The 17,773-nt window shown below is 51.9% G+C and overlaps 1 protein-coding gene across 17 annotated transcripts in view; it reads left to right on the top strand.

Annotated features, from left to right (window-relative positions):
• The window catches only part of KIAA1217 (KIAA1217 ortholog), a 687,185-nt gene that overhangs the window by 655,363 nt on the left and 14,049 nt on the right, over positions 1–17,773 (top strand). For all 17 annotated transcript variants that reach the window (XM_058297837.2, XM_058297848.2, XM_058297847.2 and 14 more), the window contains 5 exons: positions 5,881–6,056; positions 10,451–10,581; positions 10,841–10,988; positions 14,080–14,440; positions 16,688–16,871. In XM_058297837.2, coding sequence (XP_058153820.1) covers positions 5,881–6,056; positions 10,451–10,581; positions 10,841–10,988; positions 14,080–14,440; positions 16,688–16,871 — 1,000 coding nt within the window. The remainder of the gene's footprint in view (positions 1–5,880; positions 6,057–10,450; positions 10,582–10,840; positions 10,989–14,079; positions 14,441–16,687; positions 16,872–17,773) is intronic.

Raw genomic sequence — 17,773 nt, 5'->3', positions numbered from 1 at the left:
ATTATTTAAAGGATAAACTCTTTCTGAAAAAAGCCAGCATTATGTTCAGGGCAAAACCAGACAAGATCTTAAAGGAAAACCATAGTCCAATATCCCTCAGGAAATAGATATAAAAATATATTTAACAAAATATTAGGAAATTAAATCCTGTAAAATATTTTAAAAGATGATACATTATCCTGGGTTTTATCCCCAGAATAGAAGGGTTGATTTAATATTTTTTAAAAATAATCAATGTATTTCACCTTATTAACCAAATAAAAGAGAAAATTCATATTTCAATAGATGTAGAAGAAGCATGTAACAAAACTCAATACCCATGATAAAACCAGCCAGCACTCTAGCAATAAAAGGGAATTTTCTCAACCTGATAAAGAATGTCTGTAAAAAATCTACAGAAAACACTATAGTACATTGAATATATTTCCCATAAAATTGGGAAGAAGACAAGGAAGCCTACTCTTATTTCTACTTTAAATTGTACTGCAGATCCTAGTAAGTGCAATAAGGCAAGAAAATAAATAAAAGGCATGCAGATTGGAAAGTAGAAAAAAAAACTGACATACTTACAGGTAACATATAAATAAAATCAAAAGGAATCTACAAAAATTACTACTACTAAAATTAAGTGAATTTTGCAAGGTCACCATAATCAAGTCAGTGTATAAAAAAAAATGTTTGTACTTCTATACCAGCAATATAAACCATGGGGAAATAAAAATTAAAAGACAACACCATTTAAAATAGTATCAAAAACTGAAGTACTTAAGGATAAATTTCACAAAATATGTGCATGCCCTATATATTGAAAACTACAAAACGTTGCTGAAGCAAATTAAAGAAGACCTGTATAAATGAAGAGGTATGCAGTCTCCATGGATTGGAAGACTCAACTTTATTAAAAAGTTTATGAATTCTAAGTAATCCTAAAGTCAAAATCCTAGAATATTTTTTTAGAAATTGATAAGCTCATTCTCAAATTTATATGGATGTATCAAGGAACTAGAATAGCCAAAACAATTAAAAAGAAAGAACAAAGTTGGAAAACTCTACCTAATTTCAAGATTTTACTATAAAGCTTCAGTAATCAGTGTGTTATTGATATAGGAAAAACCAACAAATCAATGAACCAAATAAATCTAGAAATTCCAGAAATAGATCCACAGATATATGATCAGTTGATTTTGGACACAGGTATCAAAGGAATTCAATAGAGAAAAGGTCATCTTTTCAAGCATTGGTGCTGGAGGGACTCAACCAGATATTTGCACGTGGATGTTCATAGCAACATAATTCACAATTGCCAAAAGGTGGAAGCAACCCAAGTGTTTGTCAACAGATGACTGGATAAACAAAATGTGATCCATCGATTCAATGGAATGTTACTCAGCTAAGAAAAGGAGTGAAGTTCTGATACATGCTACAACATGAATGAACCTTGAAGACATTATATTGAGTGAAATAAGCCAGGCACAAAAGGACAGTTGTGTGATCTCACTTATTTGAAATAATTAGAATATGCAAATTCATAGAGTCAAACTAGAGCACAGGTTACCAGGGGACAGGGTTGGGGTAGGAAATGGAGATCAATGCTGAGTGGATACAGTTTCTTTCGGGATGATGGGAAACTTGGTAATGGATGGTGGTGACTGAAGTACAGCATTGTGAAAGTAGTTAACACAACTATCATGTATTTGTATGTAGTTAAAGGGGGAAATTTTAGGTTGTATATGTTACTAGGATATTTTTTTTTTAAAAACTATAGAACTGTATAACACAAAGAATGAGCCCTAATGTAAACTAGGGACTATAATTAATCAGTGAAATATTCTTTCATTAATTGTAACAAAGATAACACACTAATGCAAATAAGGAAAACTGTGTGTGAGAGGAGGAAAATATATGGGACCTCTATACTTGTGCCTGATTTTTCAGTAAACCTACAACTTCTCTAATTTAAAGAAAAGAAATGGTGCTAGAAGTACTGGATATCCATGTGGGGAAAAAATGAACCTCAACCCTTACCACATCCTTGAAATTAACTTGAAATGGATCATAGCCTTTAAATTAAAAATGAAAACCCTGAAACTTCTGGAAGGAAATATACAATAAAAATCTTTGCAACTTTGGGGTAAGCAAAGACTTCTTAGGTAAGACACAAAAAGCCCAAATAATAAAAAAGAAATATTGGTGAAACCCACTTCATCAAAATTTAAAATTTCTACTCTTTGAAAAAAAAAAAAAATAAGCCAGAAATAGGAGAAAATAGTAGCGATGCATATATCTGAAAATAACTTGTATCAGAATATATAAAGAATGCTTACAACTCAAAGAAAGCAGTGCTTTTAAAAGGCAAAAAGTTGAAACAGACACATACTCAATACAGAATATACAAATGGCACCTGAAAAGGTGCTCAGCGTTATTAATCATCGTGGACAGGCAAATTAAAGCCCCAATGGCTTACAACTACAGCCACTTGAACGGCTCAAATTTAAAAAGACTGGCAAGGATGTAGAGCAATGGGAACCCTCATGCACTGCTGGTACGAATGCAAAAGCATACAACTCTTTTTAAAACAGTTTGGAATTTTCACTGAAGTTAAACCTATGCTTACCATATGACCCCACAATTCCATTCCTGGCTATTTTTGCAGGAGAAATGGAGCCCTAAGTCTCCATAAACACTTGTATGAGCATGCTCATAGCACACAATTTTCATAATACCATAAATCTGGGGAGAGGGGATAACGTCCATCAACATGTGGATGGATAAACACATTTTAGTATATCCATATGATGGAATACCACTCAGCAATAAATAGAATACCATTCAGCAGTAAAAATAATGAGCTACTAAAACCCTTAAAAAATGGCTGGATCTTAAAAACAATATGCTGAGTGAAAGAAGCCAGATTCGAACGTTTGCATGTTATATAATTCCATTTACCTGGCTTTCTGGAATGGGAAAAACTCATCTGTAGTGATGGAAAGCTGACTGGTGCCTTGGGGGGTTGGGGGTTAATTGTCAAGGATCATGAAAACGTTCTGGGGCAATAGAAAACATTCATGGACCTTGATTTTAGTGGTAGTTATATTGATGTATGTATTTGTCAAATATATGCATAGTTGTGTGCTTAAAATGGATACGTGTTATTGTTTGTCAACCAGACCTCAGTAGAGTTGGTGCTTTTTGATGTTGACGGATGAAAGTAGGCACCCACCTGCTAAGTAATGGTAACCGCCCTGTTTGCTCTGCTGACTCATTTACTTGAAGGCCTTTGGAGAGTCAGCTGCTTCTGCCTCCAGCACTGCTTTTCAGCCCCTGCCAGGACACCCGGGGAAGTCCTGCGGCCTCAGGACTGTAGCAAGAAGCCCCAGCAGGGTGGAGCGGAGAGATGAAAGCAAACGTCTGTCCACGCATGAGGAGCTCATGGCTGCCCGTGCGCCAGCCGTGAGCTCTAGAAATTCCCTCTGCGGTCCCTTGTACACCCCCCTTTCTGGGAAGGAGAATAAGACAGGCTGAGGCCCAAGGAGAGCTGCGCCCTCCCCGAGAGGCTCTGCCAGTGGAGTCTGAACAGTACGCGCAGTGGGCTGCATCCAGTGGGCCCACGGCTGCTCAGGACATTTTCCTTGCGGTCCGGTCATACAGTAATTATGTACAGAGTGCCTGGGATGTGCCAGATGCCGAGCCTGTGGCCAGGAGCAGACCAGACACGCTCCCTGCCTCCACAGAGGAGCGGGTTCGAATCCTGCCTCTGCCCAGCCACTGCTGTGTGACCCTGAACATACCACTTAACATCTCCATCCTTTTCTCTCTTCGTATTTCAAAAATTTTGCTTTTAAGTATGTTAAAGACCCAAGTGGCGATTCCCAGCTCAGTGGCCGCTGTGACTATCGGTTGTGATGCCTCTGTGGCATCGGGGGGCGACCAGCGGCAGAGAGGGCTGCCCCACCTCTCAAGGCACAGTCACATCTGTCCCCTCGGGAGCCTTAGCTACACATCACAGTCACCTGAGTCCTAATAACTCCCAGTGCCCAGGCTGCACCACGCCAATTAAATCAGAACCCCAGCGGGGTGGGCGGCCAGGCATCGGCTATTTTTAGACCCATTTGCTGGCCTATTTATTTGTTCCCTTACATGACCAATTTCCACTCTCGTCCCGCTCTCCCTTCCAAGGCGAGAGCTCGCTGGGATTCGCTAAACAGCGATGAATCCGTGTACCACTGTGAGAGCGGGCAGTGGTGTGTGTGCATTTCACTTACCTGCAGGCACAAGTGTGGAGGCCTGCCAGTCCCCTGAAGTCAGAGCAGGTCAGGGCTTTAGCGCTGAGCCCAAGGCTTTGCTGAGTCATGGGTCACTCAGTACTGCAACCATTTAGAGAAGGGAGAGGAGGGGAGGGGAGCCAAAGGGGCTTAGTGTGGCGGGAGCACAGCAGGTGGAGGGCCTGGCAGGTGGGGAGGGGCAGCCCATCCAGCCCCTTGGGCACAGAGTGGGAGCAAGCCCCACCCCCCAGCCCCCTGCATTGTCTGCAAAAGTGGGGTGGCAGGTTGGGACTGGTCAGCTCAGGGCTCAGGCTCCCGAGAGCCAGTCCTGCTAGAAGCACTGGGTGTGCTGTCGCGCTCGGCTCCACTCCAGCCAGGTCCTGCCTCTTCCGTGGGTAGGCACTTGCCCTGGGTGGCAGGGAACTAGAGGTTAGCCCAGGTGTGTCCCTGGAGGCTGGTGCTGGCTGGGACCGAGGACGGCCTGTGGAGGCTCAAGCTGGAAGGTGTGGTCCTGATTCACAAGAGCGGGGATGAGGATCCAGAGCCGCCTGGTGGGACGGCGCTTCCCTTGCTTAGCACAGGGAGTGGGCGAACCAGGTAAGGGGCAGTTGACAGAGATCCCATCACCCACGGAGGTGAAACAGCATCCCTAAGCCGGAAAATGAAGCCACCGAAGTCCCAGGGACCTTCAGGTGTGCTGTCACGTGGGGTGCACGGTAAGTACCGCTTTTGAGGCTGCTCAGGTGAGTTCACTGGGCGGCCGTGCTGTCAGAAAACTGTCCCACTCCTGGGAGGGCCTCGTGGAGCGGCCGCCTTGGAAACAGGCCTCGTGTGTGACTTCTCGTCCAGCCTCTCTGGGGTGAGAACCCAGAGTGTTCTGGAAACGGGGACTTGTGGGCCTCCATGTGGGCAGCCCACGAAAAAGCTGGGAACCTGGCGGATGGCCAGGGACCACCTCGCCCCCCTCGCCACCCCCAGCAGGTACTGAGCCGTAAACGTCAGCGGTCGCGCGGCCTTTGGGATGTGGAACTGAACCGAGAGGGGCACGGAGTCCCTTGACTGATACTCTGAAATATTCCAAAGCCAGTTCAGCGTTTGTCCAACACCTGTTCTACACCAGGCACGGTCCCATTTAATCCTCAGAAAAACCCCACCAGGGAGAGTGGATCTCCACTGTGGAAAGAAGAAGTGGGGGCAGAGCCCAAGGTCTCACAACAACAGGGTCCGGGTTTGAGCCACATCCACCTGGCTCCGAAGCTGGAGCTCTTGGCTGCTCCCCAGTGGGCCCCATAAAAATATATCAACGAGAAAAAAAAATCTCAACGAGCGTTTATGCACGTTACCTGCGATGCGCTGGTCGTAGACAGGGTGGATCTTTTTTTTTTTTTTTGTAGGCCCAGACAGGACAGTCGTGTGGTCCATGGCTGCTGACACTCTGATGGGAGGGAGGCAGCGCTATCAGTTTCGGCTCTGCCCCTCCCCTTTCTCCCTGACATTAATGAAAAGATGCCACCGTGGGCCGCCGGGCCAAACCCCCTTCCCAAGGCCATGAGGACTTCGGTCCCTAACGGCGTCAAGCAGGCACAGCCCACTGAGCTGCTTTCTTTTGTCCAACAGCTGCAGAACCAGGAGCTGCTGCGGGCGATGGTGAAGGCGGCCGAGCTGGAGCTGCAGGGCAGGGTGGCCGAGACGCTGCGGCGGCTGGAGGACCCCGTGCAGCGGCAGCGCACCCTGGTGGAGCAGGAGCGCCAGCGCTACCTGCACGAAGAGGAGCGGGTGGTCCGCAGGCTGGGGTGAGCGCCCCTCCCGCACGTGCACTGTTACCCGCACAAGGGCGTTTTCTCTTTGCCTCCAAGGAGGCCCTTCCTGGCTGGTGCTTCTCCCTTTCTGTTTACTGAGCACCTCCTGCGTACAGGTTAGCATCCCGCTCGCCATGAGCACGGCAGCCTTGCCTGGAGGCCGAGGAAACCGCAGCGCTCAGGCAAAAAGAGGCTAGAGCATCACGCCTTTGCAGGGCTCAGCCACACAGAAAATTAAAGGAAGCAACTAGCAAAACCCCGTGAAAATTGGGGCGTCTGTATTTAAGCTCGATAAATTAAAACTCATAGCCAAGATAACACAGCACTAAAATTATCTTCCTGTTACTCAACCGTAGTTAAAATCGGGAAAGAGGAATTTGCATGTAGGGTGTGTGGGATCCAGAATGAAGGATGCTTCCTTGAACATCAAGAAGCTTATATACGGTTCTCGCTGAGCGCATCTATCCGGGGCCCCAGCTGAAATGAGCAGTGTTTTCTTATTCCCCAGTCACTGGGGAGATGGGCCTTTATGTGAATGTAGGTTTTGTTAGACACTGGAGATCCATCACAGAACTATTTCACCTTTTAGTATAATTAACAGTAATTTTGGTAATTCTCTTGTTTCTTAGAAAGCTTAAATCTTATCATTTAGGACTGTGAGGGAGGAAATCTCAAACTCTCCTCCTGGCCACGACAGGCTTGTCTGTGGAACAGGTGCTGTGGTCGGTTGAGTATTTGAGCTGTAGCTTAGATCATCCCGGGAGCCAACCCCGTGCGTTTGACTAAAACGAGAATGTCCTCAGGAGCAGTCTAGACGGAAAGGTCTGAATCTCAAGGATATTTTCCAGATTAGCTCTATCTGGCCACTCTTCCTTCCACGTTTCAAAATAACCTCTAAAAATGTATTTAGTTCATATATTTATGGGCAGAGTTCATCGGCTGAGTGTTTTTATGGCAGCCCAACTGTCTAAAACTAGGTCCCAATATTCTTCTTTAAAGCATCTTTAGAAATATATTTTTATCATTTTTCCAATAAAATTAGGAGGAAAAAGTGGATTTCCTCCCATTAAAAATGATGCTTACTGGTTAGCTGAGCGAACCCTTGCTGTGGACCCAGCAAAGGTCACAGCACTGTCTGAGACTAGTATCTTAGCATGGGAGGGAGGTGGGAAGGGCAGTGGACCAATGGAGAGGATTGTGTGGGGTCTGGCCTGTGGCCATACCCCATCCTGCCAAGGAGAATGTGTAAGTTTGCAGATAGCCTGAAACGAAACAGGTGAGCTACAGGTGAGCCTCGGGGAAGGAGAGGTTATTTGTGACCTCAGGGATCTGGAAGGTTTAACTTGAAAGTAGCTAGTCTGCCCTTGCCCCCAGGCCAAGCACATTCTACGTGGGTAGTAAAGTCTCTTAAGAGTTGTAAAAGGAATGAGTGGCCCTGAGGGTGGGTGGAGGCAGAGAGGAAAGGCCTTCCAGAAAGAGGGACCTGGCAGTGCAGGCCTCTTGGAGAACTGGGTTTTCCAGTATGGCTGGAGAGCCGAGTGCAAGATTCTGAGCTGGAATTTGGGTGCGCTCTTCTGGTCTGCCTGTGTTATGAGATTGGAAGATCTGGCTGATTCTGAAAGTTCCTGGGTCCAACCCTAGATTTGGAATGTCTCTAGATGGAGCTCAGGAAGCTGCACTTTACAGTCGAATTATGTGGGTGATTCTGAAGCACATTCACCTCTGAGAGTTACTGCCTGGTGTGATTGGATCTCCCCAAAGCGTTTGCTCAAGAAAGCACTGATGGAGAGCTGTATTTGTGGAAGGTTGCTCGGACAGTCAGGGCAGGACTGATTAAGGAGGAAAGAGATTGGCATCTAGGAAACATATTGGAAGCTACTTGATGGTCCTGGCAAAAGGCACCAACTGAGCCTGAACCAAGCAATAGGAACGGGAAATAAAGCCAAGGCAGAGCGTACTATGGTTGATGACGCAGGCTAACGGCAGGATGGGTCAGGGTGGCAGGAGTGGGTGGGACAGACAGCTGGAAAGTTCAACTCTAGAAGGTTAGGAGAATGGTGACCTCTCCCTCTCGCCCTCTTTCTCCACACCCACATGCGGACACTGGAACGTGAATGCCTTTGGGGCATGTTAGGTTAAATTGCTGGTGAGCCAGTCAGATGTCAGAGAGATGAAACTGAGAAATCTTTTTTTAAGATTTATTATTTCTCCCCCCTTCCCCCCCCCCCCCCAGTTGTCTGTTCTCTGTGCCTATTTGCTGCGTCATCTTCTTTGTCCGCTTCTGTTGTTGTCAGCAGCACGGGAATCTGTGTTTCTTTTTGTTGAGTCATCTTGTTGTGCCAGCTCTCCGTGTGTGCAGCACCATTCCTAGGCAGGCTGCACTTTCTTTAGTGCTAGGCGGCTCTCCTTACGGGGCGCACTCCTTGCGAGTGGGGCTCCCCTACGCGGGGGACACCCCAGCGTGGCAGGGCACTCCTTGCGTGCATCAGCGCTGCACGTGGGCCAGCTCCACACGGGTCAAGGAGGCCCGGGGTTTGAACCGTGGACCTCCTGTGTGGTACGCGGACGCCCTAACCACTGGGCCAAGTCCACCGCTGAAACTGAGAATTTGGAGAGAAATTGCTTCAAGATGATTTCCCTTTGGTGGATTTCTACGTGGAAGTAACCCTTGGATTTCTAATACCAGCCATGAAACATACTCATCAATGTACTCACTTCTTTTCAATGAAGAAAGAAAAGCAACTTACACAGAATGGAGCGACCTATAAACTTAGCATCTGTGAGCACGTGGTGTTTTGTGGAGCAGAGTGGGCTGTTCAAAAGTCGTATGGTTTGCAATACTATCGAAAACTTATTTTCAGCCTTCATTTTAGATCCATTGTCTCTTTTTTCAATTTGACACAACAAATGTGCTCTTTAATGCTTTATCTTTGATAAATATCAAAACATATAAATAGAAGTAGTAGTGTGTAGGATAATATCAATACAGGTATCTGTGTGGTCCATGATCAAAAAGGGAAAGCCGAGAAGTTTAAGAGCATCTCGTGTGCAGGCTGATGGACTCCAGGAGGCACATCGCCTAGAAGAGATTAAAATAGCCTTTTAGGCAGAGGATAAACTTTGGGTCCGATGGCAGCTCCTTGGAATATTCATTGCACCCTGGCAGGCCTCGGAGTGGCTGATATATCCCTGATAACATTTGGGGCTCAGCTTTTCGGCCACAGCTTTGAAGTCCTGGACTACAGGTCCAGTCAACCCGTTAAAAAAACAATTCTGTTTGGCTCTGAAGTGAACAAGCCTCCCAGGCAAAAGGTCGAGTAGCTGGAGCTCGCTCTGCTCTCTCCCCCTGAGGCTGCAGCTGCCGCAGGATGTTTCCTGTGGGTGTGCCCCGCTGGCCCCTCCCCAGATCTGTGAACGCGGACAACCAGCAGGTGCGGCTTTCCCCAGTGGCTCCTCTTTTTGTTTGTTTCATCAGAAGTAGTTAGAGGTCAATTGAGTCCATTTTCCATAACAGATAAGTAGACATCGCGGGGGTCCTGGCTGCACGCACTCGCACACCTGCCGCACAGGTGCGCCTTGGTCTTCCCCGCCCCTCCTCCAGCCCGGCGCCCAGAGGCGGAAGAGCCGCTCTCTTACTGCCCTCTAGTGGCTCTTCATCTCTCCACGCTCTTTCACCCTTTCCTGTTGCCAGGTTTTCAACGATACAAATAAAATGATACAAACTCGTGTTCGGGATGGGGTCACCGACGTGCCCCGGCAGGGCGGCGGTGTGGGTTGTTTTGGAAGCAGAGGCCGTCATTTAGCGCTGCTGGGGCTGGCGCACCCTGAGGCTCTCCCCACTCCTTCCCCCTTGCTCCCTCTCACGCACCCCAGGAACCAGCTCCGTGGTTGTTTCTTTGTAGCTTAGAGAGGAACCTGCACTCTCATTGACGGCACATCCGCATAATCCGCTCACCTGGGCGAGCTGGCCTCCCTCTCCCAGCGATATCTGCATTTTTGTGTATCACAGCTGGGGGGTGCTACTGGCATTTCATGGGTAGAGCCCAGGGGTGCTGCTACACCCCGACCACGCCCAGGACGCCCCCACCTCACCCAGCCCCAAACGTCAGTGTGGCGGTGGAGGACTCTGCCGCTGCTCCCTGGCTGAGCCCTCCCGGGATGCACCCAGCCCTCGGCAGGTGGCACCCGCGCCCTGCAGGCGAGGAGCGGTCCTCCCGAGGCCGGCGGCGTCCCTCTCCGTACCTCCCTCTTGCGCCCCAGCCAAATCTCTGACCACACCAAACTCCCTCCGAATTGGGGCGCTTGCCCGCGGGGGGCGGGGGCTGCTGGGCTGCGGGGGGCGCTGCGGGCCGCGTTCAGCCCGGCTCCTGGTCGGCTCGCCCCCGCAGGGAGCTGGAGGACTTCGTGGACGACCTGAAGAAGGACTCGGCCTCGGCCACCCGCGTGGTCACTCTGAAGGACGTGGAGGACGGCGCCTTCCTCCTGCGACAAGTGGGCGAGGCGGTGGCCGCCCTGAAAGGTGAGCGTCCTCTGGGGGGCGGGGAGCCTGGGCCCTGCCGGGGGTCCTTAGCCTCTGTCCACCCCCCACCCACTCAGCTCCAGGGGCCGGGCATAAGCCCCCGCCGTCCCTGCCCTTGGGGCGCCCCTTCCCGTGGGTGCTGGAGGGCCTGGAGGGCCGAGGGTGGCCAGGACAAGGACAGCCCCCTGCCTGGCCCGGGGGGTGGGCGCGGCTGGGGCGCCCCGCCTCCCTCCCGAGCTGACCCCCGGGCCGCCCGCAGGCGAGTTCCCCACCTTGCAGAACAAGATGCGCGCGGTGCTCCGCGTGGAGGTGGAGGCGGTGCGCTTCCTGAAGGAGGAGCCGCACAAGCTGGACAGCCTCCTGAAGAGAGTGCGGGGCCTGACCGACCTGCTGACCCTGCTGCGGAGGTGAGGGGCGCGGGGCGGGGGACGAGGGGTGCCCGGCCTTCCCGCAGCTCCCGCCCCCCCCCCACCTTCGCGCGGTCCCCGCCCCCACCACCTTCCCGCGCTCCCGCACCCCCGCCATCTTCCCGCAGCTCCCACCCCCACCACCTTCGCGCGGTCCCCCCGCCCCCACCACCTTCCCGCAGGCCCCCACCCCCACCTTCCTGCAGGCTCCCGCCCCCCCACTTTCCCGAGGCCCCGCCCCCACCACCTTCCCGAGGCCCCGCCCCCACCACCTTCCTGCAGCTCCCGCCCCCCCACCTTCGCGCGGTCCCCCGCCCCACCACCTTCCCGCAGGCCCCCACCCCCACCTTCCTGCAGGCTCCCGCCCCCCCACTTTCCCGAGGCCCCGCCCCCACCACCTTCCCGAGGCCCCGCCCCCACCACCTTCCTGCAGCTCCCGCCCCCCCACCTTCGCGTGGTCCCCCGCCCCACCACCTTCCCGCAGGCCCCCACCCCCACCTTCCTGCAGGCTCCCGCGCCCCCACTTTCCCGAGGCCCCGCCCCCACCACCTTCCCGCGCTCCCGCACCCCCGCCATCTTCCCGCAGCTCCCACCCCCACCACCTTCGCGTGGTCCCCTGCCCCCACCACCTTCCCGCGCTCCCGCCCCCACCGCCACCTCTGGCCTCACCTACGAGGTGCCCTGGCGCAGCTGCGGCTCCTTCCCGCCCTTGAACTTTCCTTCCATCCTGGCTTGAGGTTTAAATGCCTCCCGCAGGCTGGCCGCATTTGGCATCTCCTGGGACTTAAAGTTAGTGAACACAGGAAACATTTTTTAGAGTCATCTGAAGGTACTTCCTTTTAAATAGCATTTTGAAGTTGAAGGGTTGGAAATGTGTTATCGGCCTCCTTCATTTCAGGGACACAGCAGACTTCATTTAGAAGAAAATGAATAGGAGTCAAGTGTTTCTTTAGTGACCTCCTGAAAGAGTAGCTGAGAGACTGTTGACCCCCCCTGGAAAGAGAGAGGAACCCGGGTCTCCTGCGTGCCACTCACGGGGAGCACACGAGGGGCTGACGCAGTCCTGCACAGCTGGCCTGGTCACGGCATCCCACCCATGAGGTGCCTGTCCTTGGGTTACAAGGAGCGCTCTGCACAAAATAAGGACTAGAGCTTCCCTTGCAGCACCCCAGCCAGCGCTGCACCTGTGTTCATCAGCGGTGATCCGGGTGAAAGCCCTCAGCAGGTGCTGCTCTTCCCGCTTTCTAGGTAGACTCTGAGCCTTAAATTCACTGCAAGTAAGAGGTGGGGCTGAGATAGGAATCAGCAGTTTGACTCCAGATGGGTTTGGGGTTGGTTTCTTTCTCTTTTTTTTAACTTATTTTAATCTCACAGCCAATCCAGGCAGCCTGGGGCCGAGTGTCCACTGCTAAGTCTTCCACCAGCCGAGGGGGCCCGGGCCCTTCAGCGTGGACTTGCGTCATCACAGCTCACGCCAAGAAAGGGCTCAGGCATCCCGGAGTTTTCTGTTTTTTAACAGAACCCAGAAATTTCAGGGATGTTACCTTTCCAACCTCAGCATGTTGGACAGCCGATCTCAGACAGAGAGACGTGGCCCATAAATTCTTCTGTCGATTCTTATGAGAATTTTAATCACTGACTCTGGCCAGATTTCTAGAAGAAATATATTCAATGTGCATTAAGTTTTAGATGAATGATGAACCATAGGAGCCAGTTAGATTTTTCCAGTAATGAAAGGCCTCAAAAAAGAACCTCCTTTTGAGATGGTAACAACACAGGGCAACCTTATAATCTACCTGTGTGAATTCCACAAGGCCAAGGAAATTCTGAATTAAAGCAAAAATTGCCTCCTCCTGTACAGTCCATATCAGACCGAGTTTAGGATGCATATATAGCTGTGTCACATTTCCTCATAAGTTCATTCTCTTCAAATTGCCAAAATGATTTTTTTCTTCCAGTAGGATAAAAATCTGTTAAAAGAATTCTTCATTGTGCTCTCGCCTGAATCTAAATGTGGTAACCCATCCCCAAAGCTTCAAACACAGCACCCTTATTAAGTGGCTGACACGTAATACCGTCCCACCTCCTTTCTCTTTCCTAAAAAGCATTTAAGAGAAATTTTTAGAGCCAGCCTAGAGTGGTGAAGCCCAGTCTTATTTCTTCTCTCCAGGGAATGAAAGTTCTAAAAAAAAAAAAAGACAGGATTGTGTATTTTGAATGTTACGGGACTTTTGGGCCACTAAATACTCAGTGGTGAGAACAATACATAAAACCATTAACTTTGAAAAATGAAAGAAATTTGAGCTGTGTCACCGGCCTTTCTGCTAATTAACCCAAGTTTCTCTCAGTGTCTTGAGTGTGCAACGAACGTGCTTGGCAATGTGAGAGACCCCCGGAGGAAGGGAGGAGAGCGCACGTCCCCGCAGGCTGCTTCGTGTTGCGGGTGACAGTCACAGTTCTGGGCCGGCCAGGGAAGAGGCAGGGGCGTGGGGCGCGGCTGCCCACTGGGAGCGCGGGCTGGAGTGGGAGGGGGCGGTGGAGGCTGAGGCCAGAAACCACGGCTCGATTTGGAGGTCACTGTCGGCCCTGAGAGGCGCTGGGCCGAGCGCAGGTGGGAAAAGCCAGGTAGCAGCAGGCTGAAGGACAAGGAGGAGGAAGGAGAAAGCATTCCTCGGAAACTGGCCTCTCAAGATCCCAGGCAGGGGAAGAGTGCCGTGCGAGCGTTCAGGGAGCTTTGGGACTTAGCGCTGGGACCTGCGGGACCAGGTGAGAGGTCAGAGTGTTCTTGGCACAAGGTTGCCCGCGTCACCTGCCCCCCCCCAGCACTGAGGGAACTGCGCCAGCGTGGGCGCAGCGGGCCGCAGAAAGGCGGCAGAGCGCAGCTGCCCGAGAGCCCCCGGCCCGTGCCCGGGCTTTAGGAGGTTGCCATGGAAACCCCTAACCCTGGGCCGCTGCTGCTTGAGCCTTAGAGTGTTTTGATTTTGAAACCCCCTCGCCCGGCCCTGCGTGGCACAGCGTTGGCGTCTGTGCGCGTGGCAGGGTGAGGGCGGCGGGCCTCGGGGGCTGATGCCTGGCTTGTGGTCTCTCGCAGGCACGTCACCGACGGGCTCCTGAGAGGCGCGGACGCCACCCAAGCCGCCCAGTATGTGGCCATGGAGAAGGCCACCGCCGCGGAGGTCCTGGGGACCCGGGAGGACGCGGGCCCCGGCGACGCGAGGCCGGAAGCGGCGCCCCTGCCAGGCCGCCACGCACAGAGCTCGCCCGCGGCCGCCCCGCCGAGCCAGGCCCAGCGCCTGCCCAGCCCCGCGGCGCGCCCGCAGGAAGGGGGCTCCGCTCTGCAGCTGGCGCAGGGCCCCCCGTCTCCACAGTCGCCGCTGGACGGCTCCATGCGCAGCTTGTTCATCGAGGAGATCCACAGCACGCGGGCCCGGAACAGGGCCGTGTCCATCGAGGTAGAGTCCTGCCCCCCGTCCTCGGCCCGCCTGGGAGAGCAGCACGCCCTTCCCCTCCCAGCCTCTGCGGCCTGGCTGTGGAGACCAGACCTCAGAAAGACGTCCAGAGTCACGTGTAGAACCCTGAGCGGGTCTCCAGGGGCGGCTGGGAGAAGGGCAGGTGATTTTGGAGCAGGGGGCCCGAGCCTGTAGGCAGGGCAGGCCGGCCTGCGTGGTTTCCCACCCGTTCTCCAGGGGAAGCCCTGATCTGAGGCGTTTGCCCACCCCTGTGGGGTCACTCCTGCCACCGCGGCTGATTCTGAGCCACGAGCCTTCCCTGACAGGAGCGGGGAAGAGGCGTGACCACGGCTAGGCTGAGCCAGTGCGGGTGGCCCGGGCGGCTGCTGGCAAGGCAGGCCCGGGCGGCTGCTGGCAAGGCTCCCCGCTGACCTGAGGATGTCCTTGAAGGACAGGCAGAGCTCGGGAAAGCAGAGATGGGCAGTCCAGTATACTGGGAGCAGGGGCAGGACCCTGAGTGACTGGTCTGGCTGGACCCAGGAAGGAGTGACCAGGTTGGAAGCAGATTAGGGCAGGCTGGAAAACCAGTCCGAGATGTCCAGAGTTTATTTTGTTAGGAAGCAGAGAAACGCTGCGGCTTCTGACCAGCGATAAAGGTGGCGTCTCCGGGAAATTGATGTGGAAACAATATCAAGAATTGATTAAGGTGGGAGGCCTAGAGTAAGGGAGCCAGATGGGAATTTATTACAGTAGACAAAGAATAAAAGGCAGAGGCAGTTGAAATGGAAAGAGAAAGCTAGTTCTACGGTCACACAAATACAGGATTTTAAATCTTTTGACGGGGACCTGGTATCAGTCTTCAGATAACCCCTTCTGCCGCCCTGGCTTGCCGGCTCCATTTCCCCTCTCATCACTCTGCCCCCAGCAATCTGGCTCCTGCCCCTTCTTCTGTCAAGGTTCACGGTGAATAACCAATTGGGTGTGTCCCCGTGACCTTGAAACTGCTAGGGCCATGGTCACAGCTGCTGGGCTCTGAATACTAGATAATGTCACTCTGCACCCCTAAATCAAGTCAGCTGTTCAAAAAGCGTCTGTCCCGGAGGGAGAGGAAATGTGACTGGGTGAGCGAGATTATTCACCAGTGCCTGCAGGGGCGGCCAGGGGACACGGGAAAACACATTTCCTCCTGAATTGAAGGGTCTGCCCGGTCACTGCACTTAAAGGGATGTCGTTGTCTGGGCTCCTTTGTTTAACGGGTATGTAGTAAGCACCCTCGGGCCTAATTGCTAACTGTGCATTTGAAGTCTTGAGGGGGCACTTACGGGCCACCCTGGAAACGCCCTGGCCTATGCAAGGAGACCTCGGCTTTCCTGCCAGCACTGCCACTGACCGACGGGGTGAGCTTCACTGGCTCGACCCGTGGCGCTGAGCCCGACACTGGCAGGTGCTCAGAGGCACGGCGGTGGGCACGGAGCAGGAGGGCAGACGGCACGGGGCCCGACCTACACAGAGCAAATGCAAAAAGTCAGAGGCTGGGACTGGCCGGCGCTGGGCGTTGTTTATACACAGTGACCCTTGGGCAAGCCTTCGCCTCCCCGGGCCCCAGGGTGGTGCTTCGGGGCACTGCAGGATCCTGTCCACCGATCCTCCCAGTCTCCCCTCCTGGAGGGCTTCGTGCCCCTGGCCTCTTCCCCCATCGTAGAGCTTGACAGCGCCTCCAGGGCACCTACACCCTTGTTTTATAACTAAGGGAAGGAGGGCCAGCAGGTCTTAGAGAAATTCCTTGATAGAACTGGAAGCAGGGCGCAGAATTCTTGGTCCCGGGTGAGTGTTCCTGCTTTTGGGTCTGTTTGTTTGAATATATCCTCTATGAAGAAAATGCAGTTGAGAAAACAAAACCGGAAGTAGGTATCCTTTTGAAAGAGGATTTGTCAGTTAGTAGATGTGGGGTACGTGCTCAATAATAATTTAGTGGATGAGTGGGTTTCGGAGCCTGCTTTTCTGTGGATGCATATCACGTGGGCTTACAGTCCACTAAGCCACAGAATATGTAGCAGACCACAGAAGCGTTAGATGGCCTGGGCGTGGCAAGGGCTGTCCAATGTGCAAAAGTGGGCCTCAGATTGGGGACGGCATTTTACACGCCCCTTAGCAGCGGCACCTCCTCCCCCCTGCTGCAGGAACTCTCGGATCTCTTCGTTAGCTCTTCCTTCTGGTTTTTAAGCTTCTTCGTTTGCTCTTTCCCTCCAGAAAGCAGAAAGAAAATGGGAAGAAAAAAGGCAAAATCTGGACCACTATAATGGAAAAGAGTTTGAGAAACTCCTAGAGGAAGCTCAGGCCAACATCATGAAGTCAATTCCAAACCTGGAGATGCCGCCATCCTCGGGCCCGTTGCCCAAGGGAGATACGGCGGTGGACAAGCAAGAGCTGTCAGGTACGGTGTGGATCGACCGCGCTGTTCAGCGGGCTGGCCTGGGTCCGGCAGCGCCACCAACTTGAACACGTCTGGTCTGTGTGACCCAGTTCTCACATCTCAAGGGTCACATGCCATGGAAGGGCTCGAGAGCCTTGCTACTACTTTGTAAGTCTAACAATAGTAGGGAAACCATGTTCTTTGTTAGGAGAGGAGGGCAATGCCCAATAAAGGAAACTTTCAATTCCCAGCCTCTGCTTTCCTGTGAGTTTTGTGATACTTCACAGTACCAGCTGGGAGAAAACGAGGCCAGCATTGAAAACAAGAGCCTTTTTTTTTTTTCCCACACGCTGCAGAAAGAAAATGCAAGCTCTTAAGCCCTTGGAATAGTAGCTCTAAGGTGAAATGGCATTTTCAAATCAAAATGTTTAGAACTGATATTTCATCTACTAAACTATGAAAGTTAAGCATTGACATGCCAATAAGGATATAAAATAGCTTTTAAAAAATGCAACCTACAAAATTTCCATCCAATTACAAGCCATGTGGCTTTTTTCTGATCTTAAAATTGTATGAAAAGACATTATTTGCTTGTAACCCAATGTCCATCCCTGTGTAACCCCAGTCCAGCAACTAAAATTAATTTTATAAGGAATTGCCATCTTGGCTAGCACATCTCAAAGAACACTGAAATGGAGATGTTTTATAAGCAGTATAATACTCTCCTCTCCAGTGTTCCCTTCCCCAAAGGTACTCTAAAGCACCACTCACTAAAACTCTCCCCTCAGTCTGCACTAAAGGCTTGACTCTCTTCCTGCCCTCTCCCCTGCCTGGGACACCTGGAGGACCAGGCAACAATTACCCAAGAAGTGCAGGGCCCTGGGAAGTTCCCATGGAGAGTTTCATTTCATTTACATCTTGCC

Source organism: Dasypus novemcinctus, chromosome 5, assembly GCF_030445035.2.
Source record: "Dasypus novemcinctus isolate mDasNov1 chromosome 5, mDasNov1.1.hap2, whole genome shotgun sequence".
NCBI classification, from domain to species: domain Eukaryota; kingdom Metazoa; phylum Chordata; class Mammalia; order Cingulata; family Dasypodidae; genus Dasypus; species Dasypus novemcinctus.
This window is presented reverse-complemented; position numbering and strand designations above follow the sequence as displayed.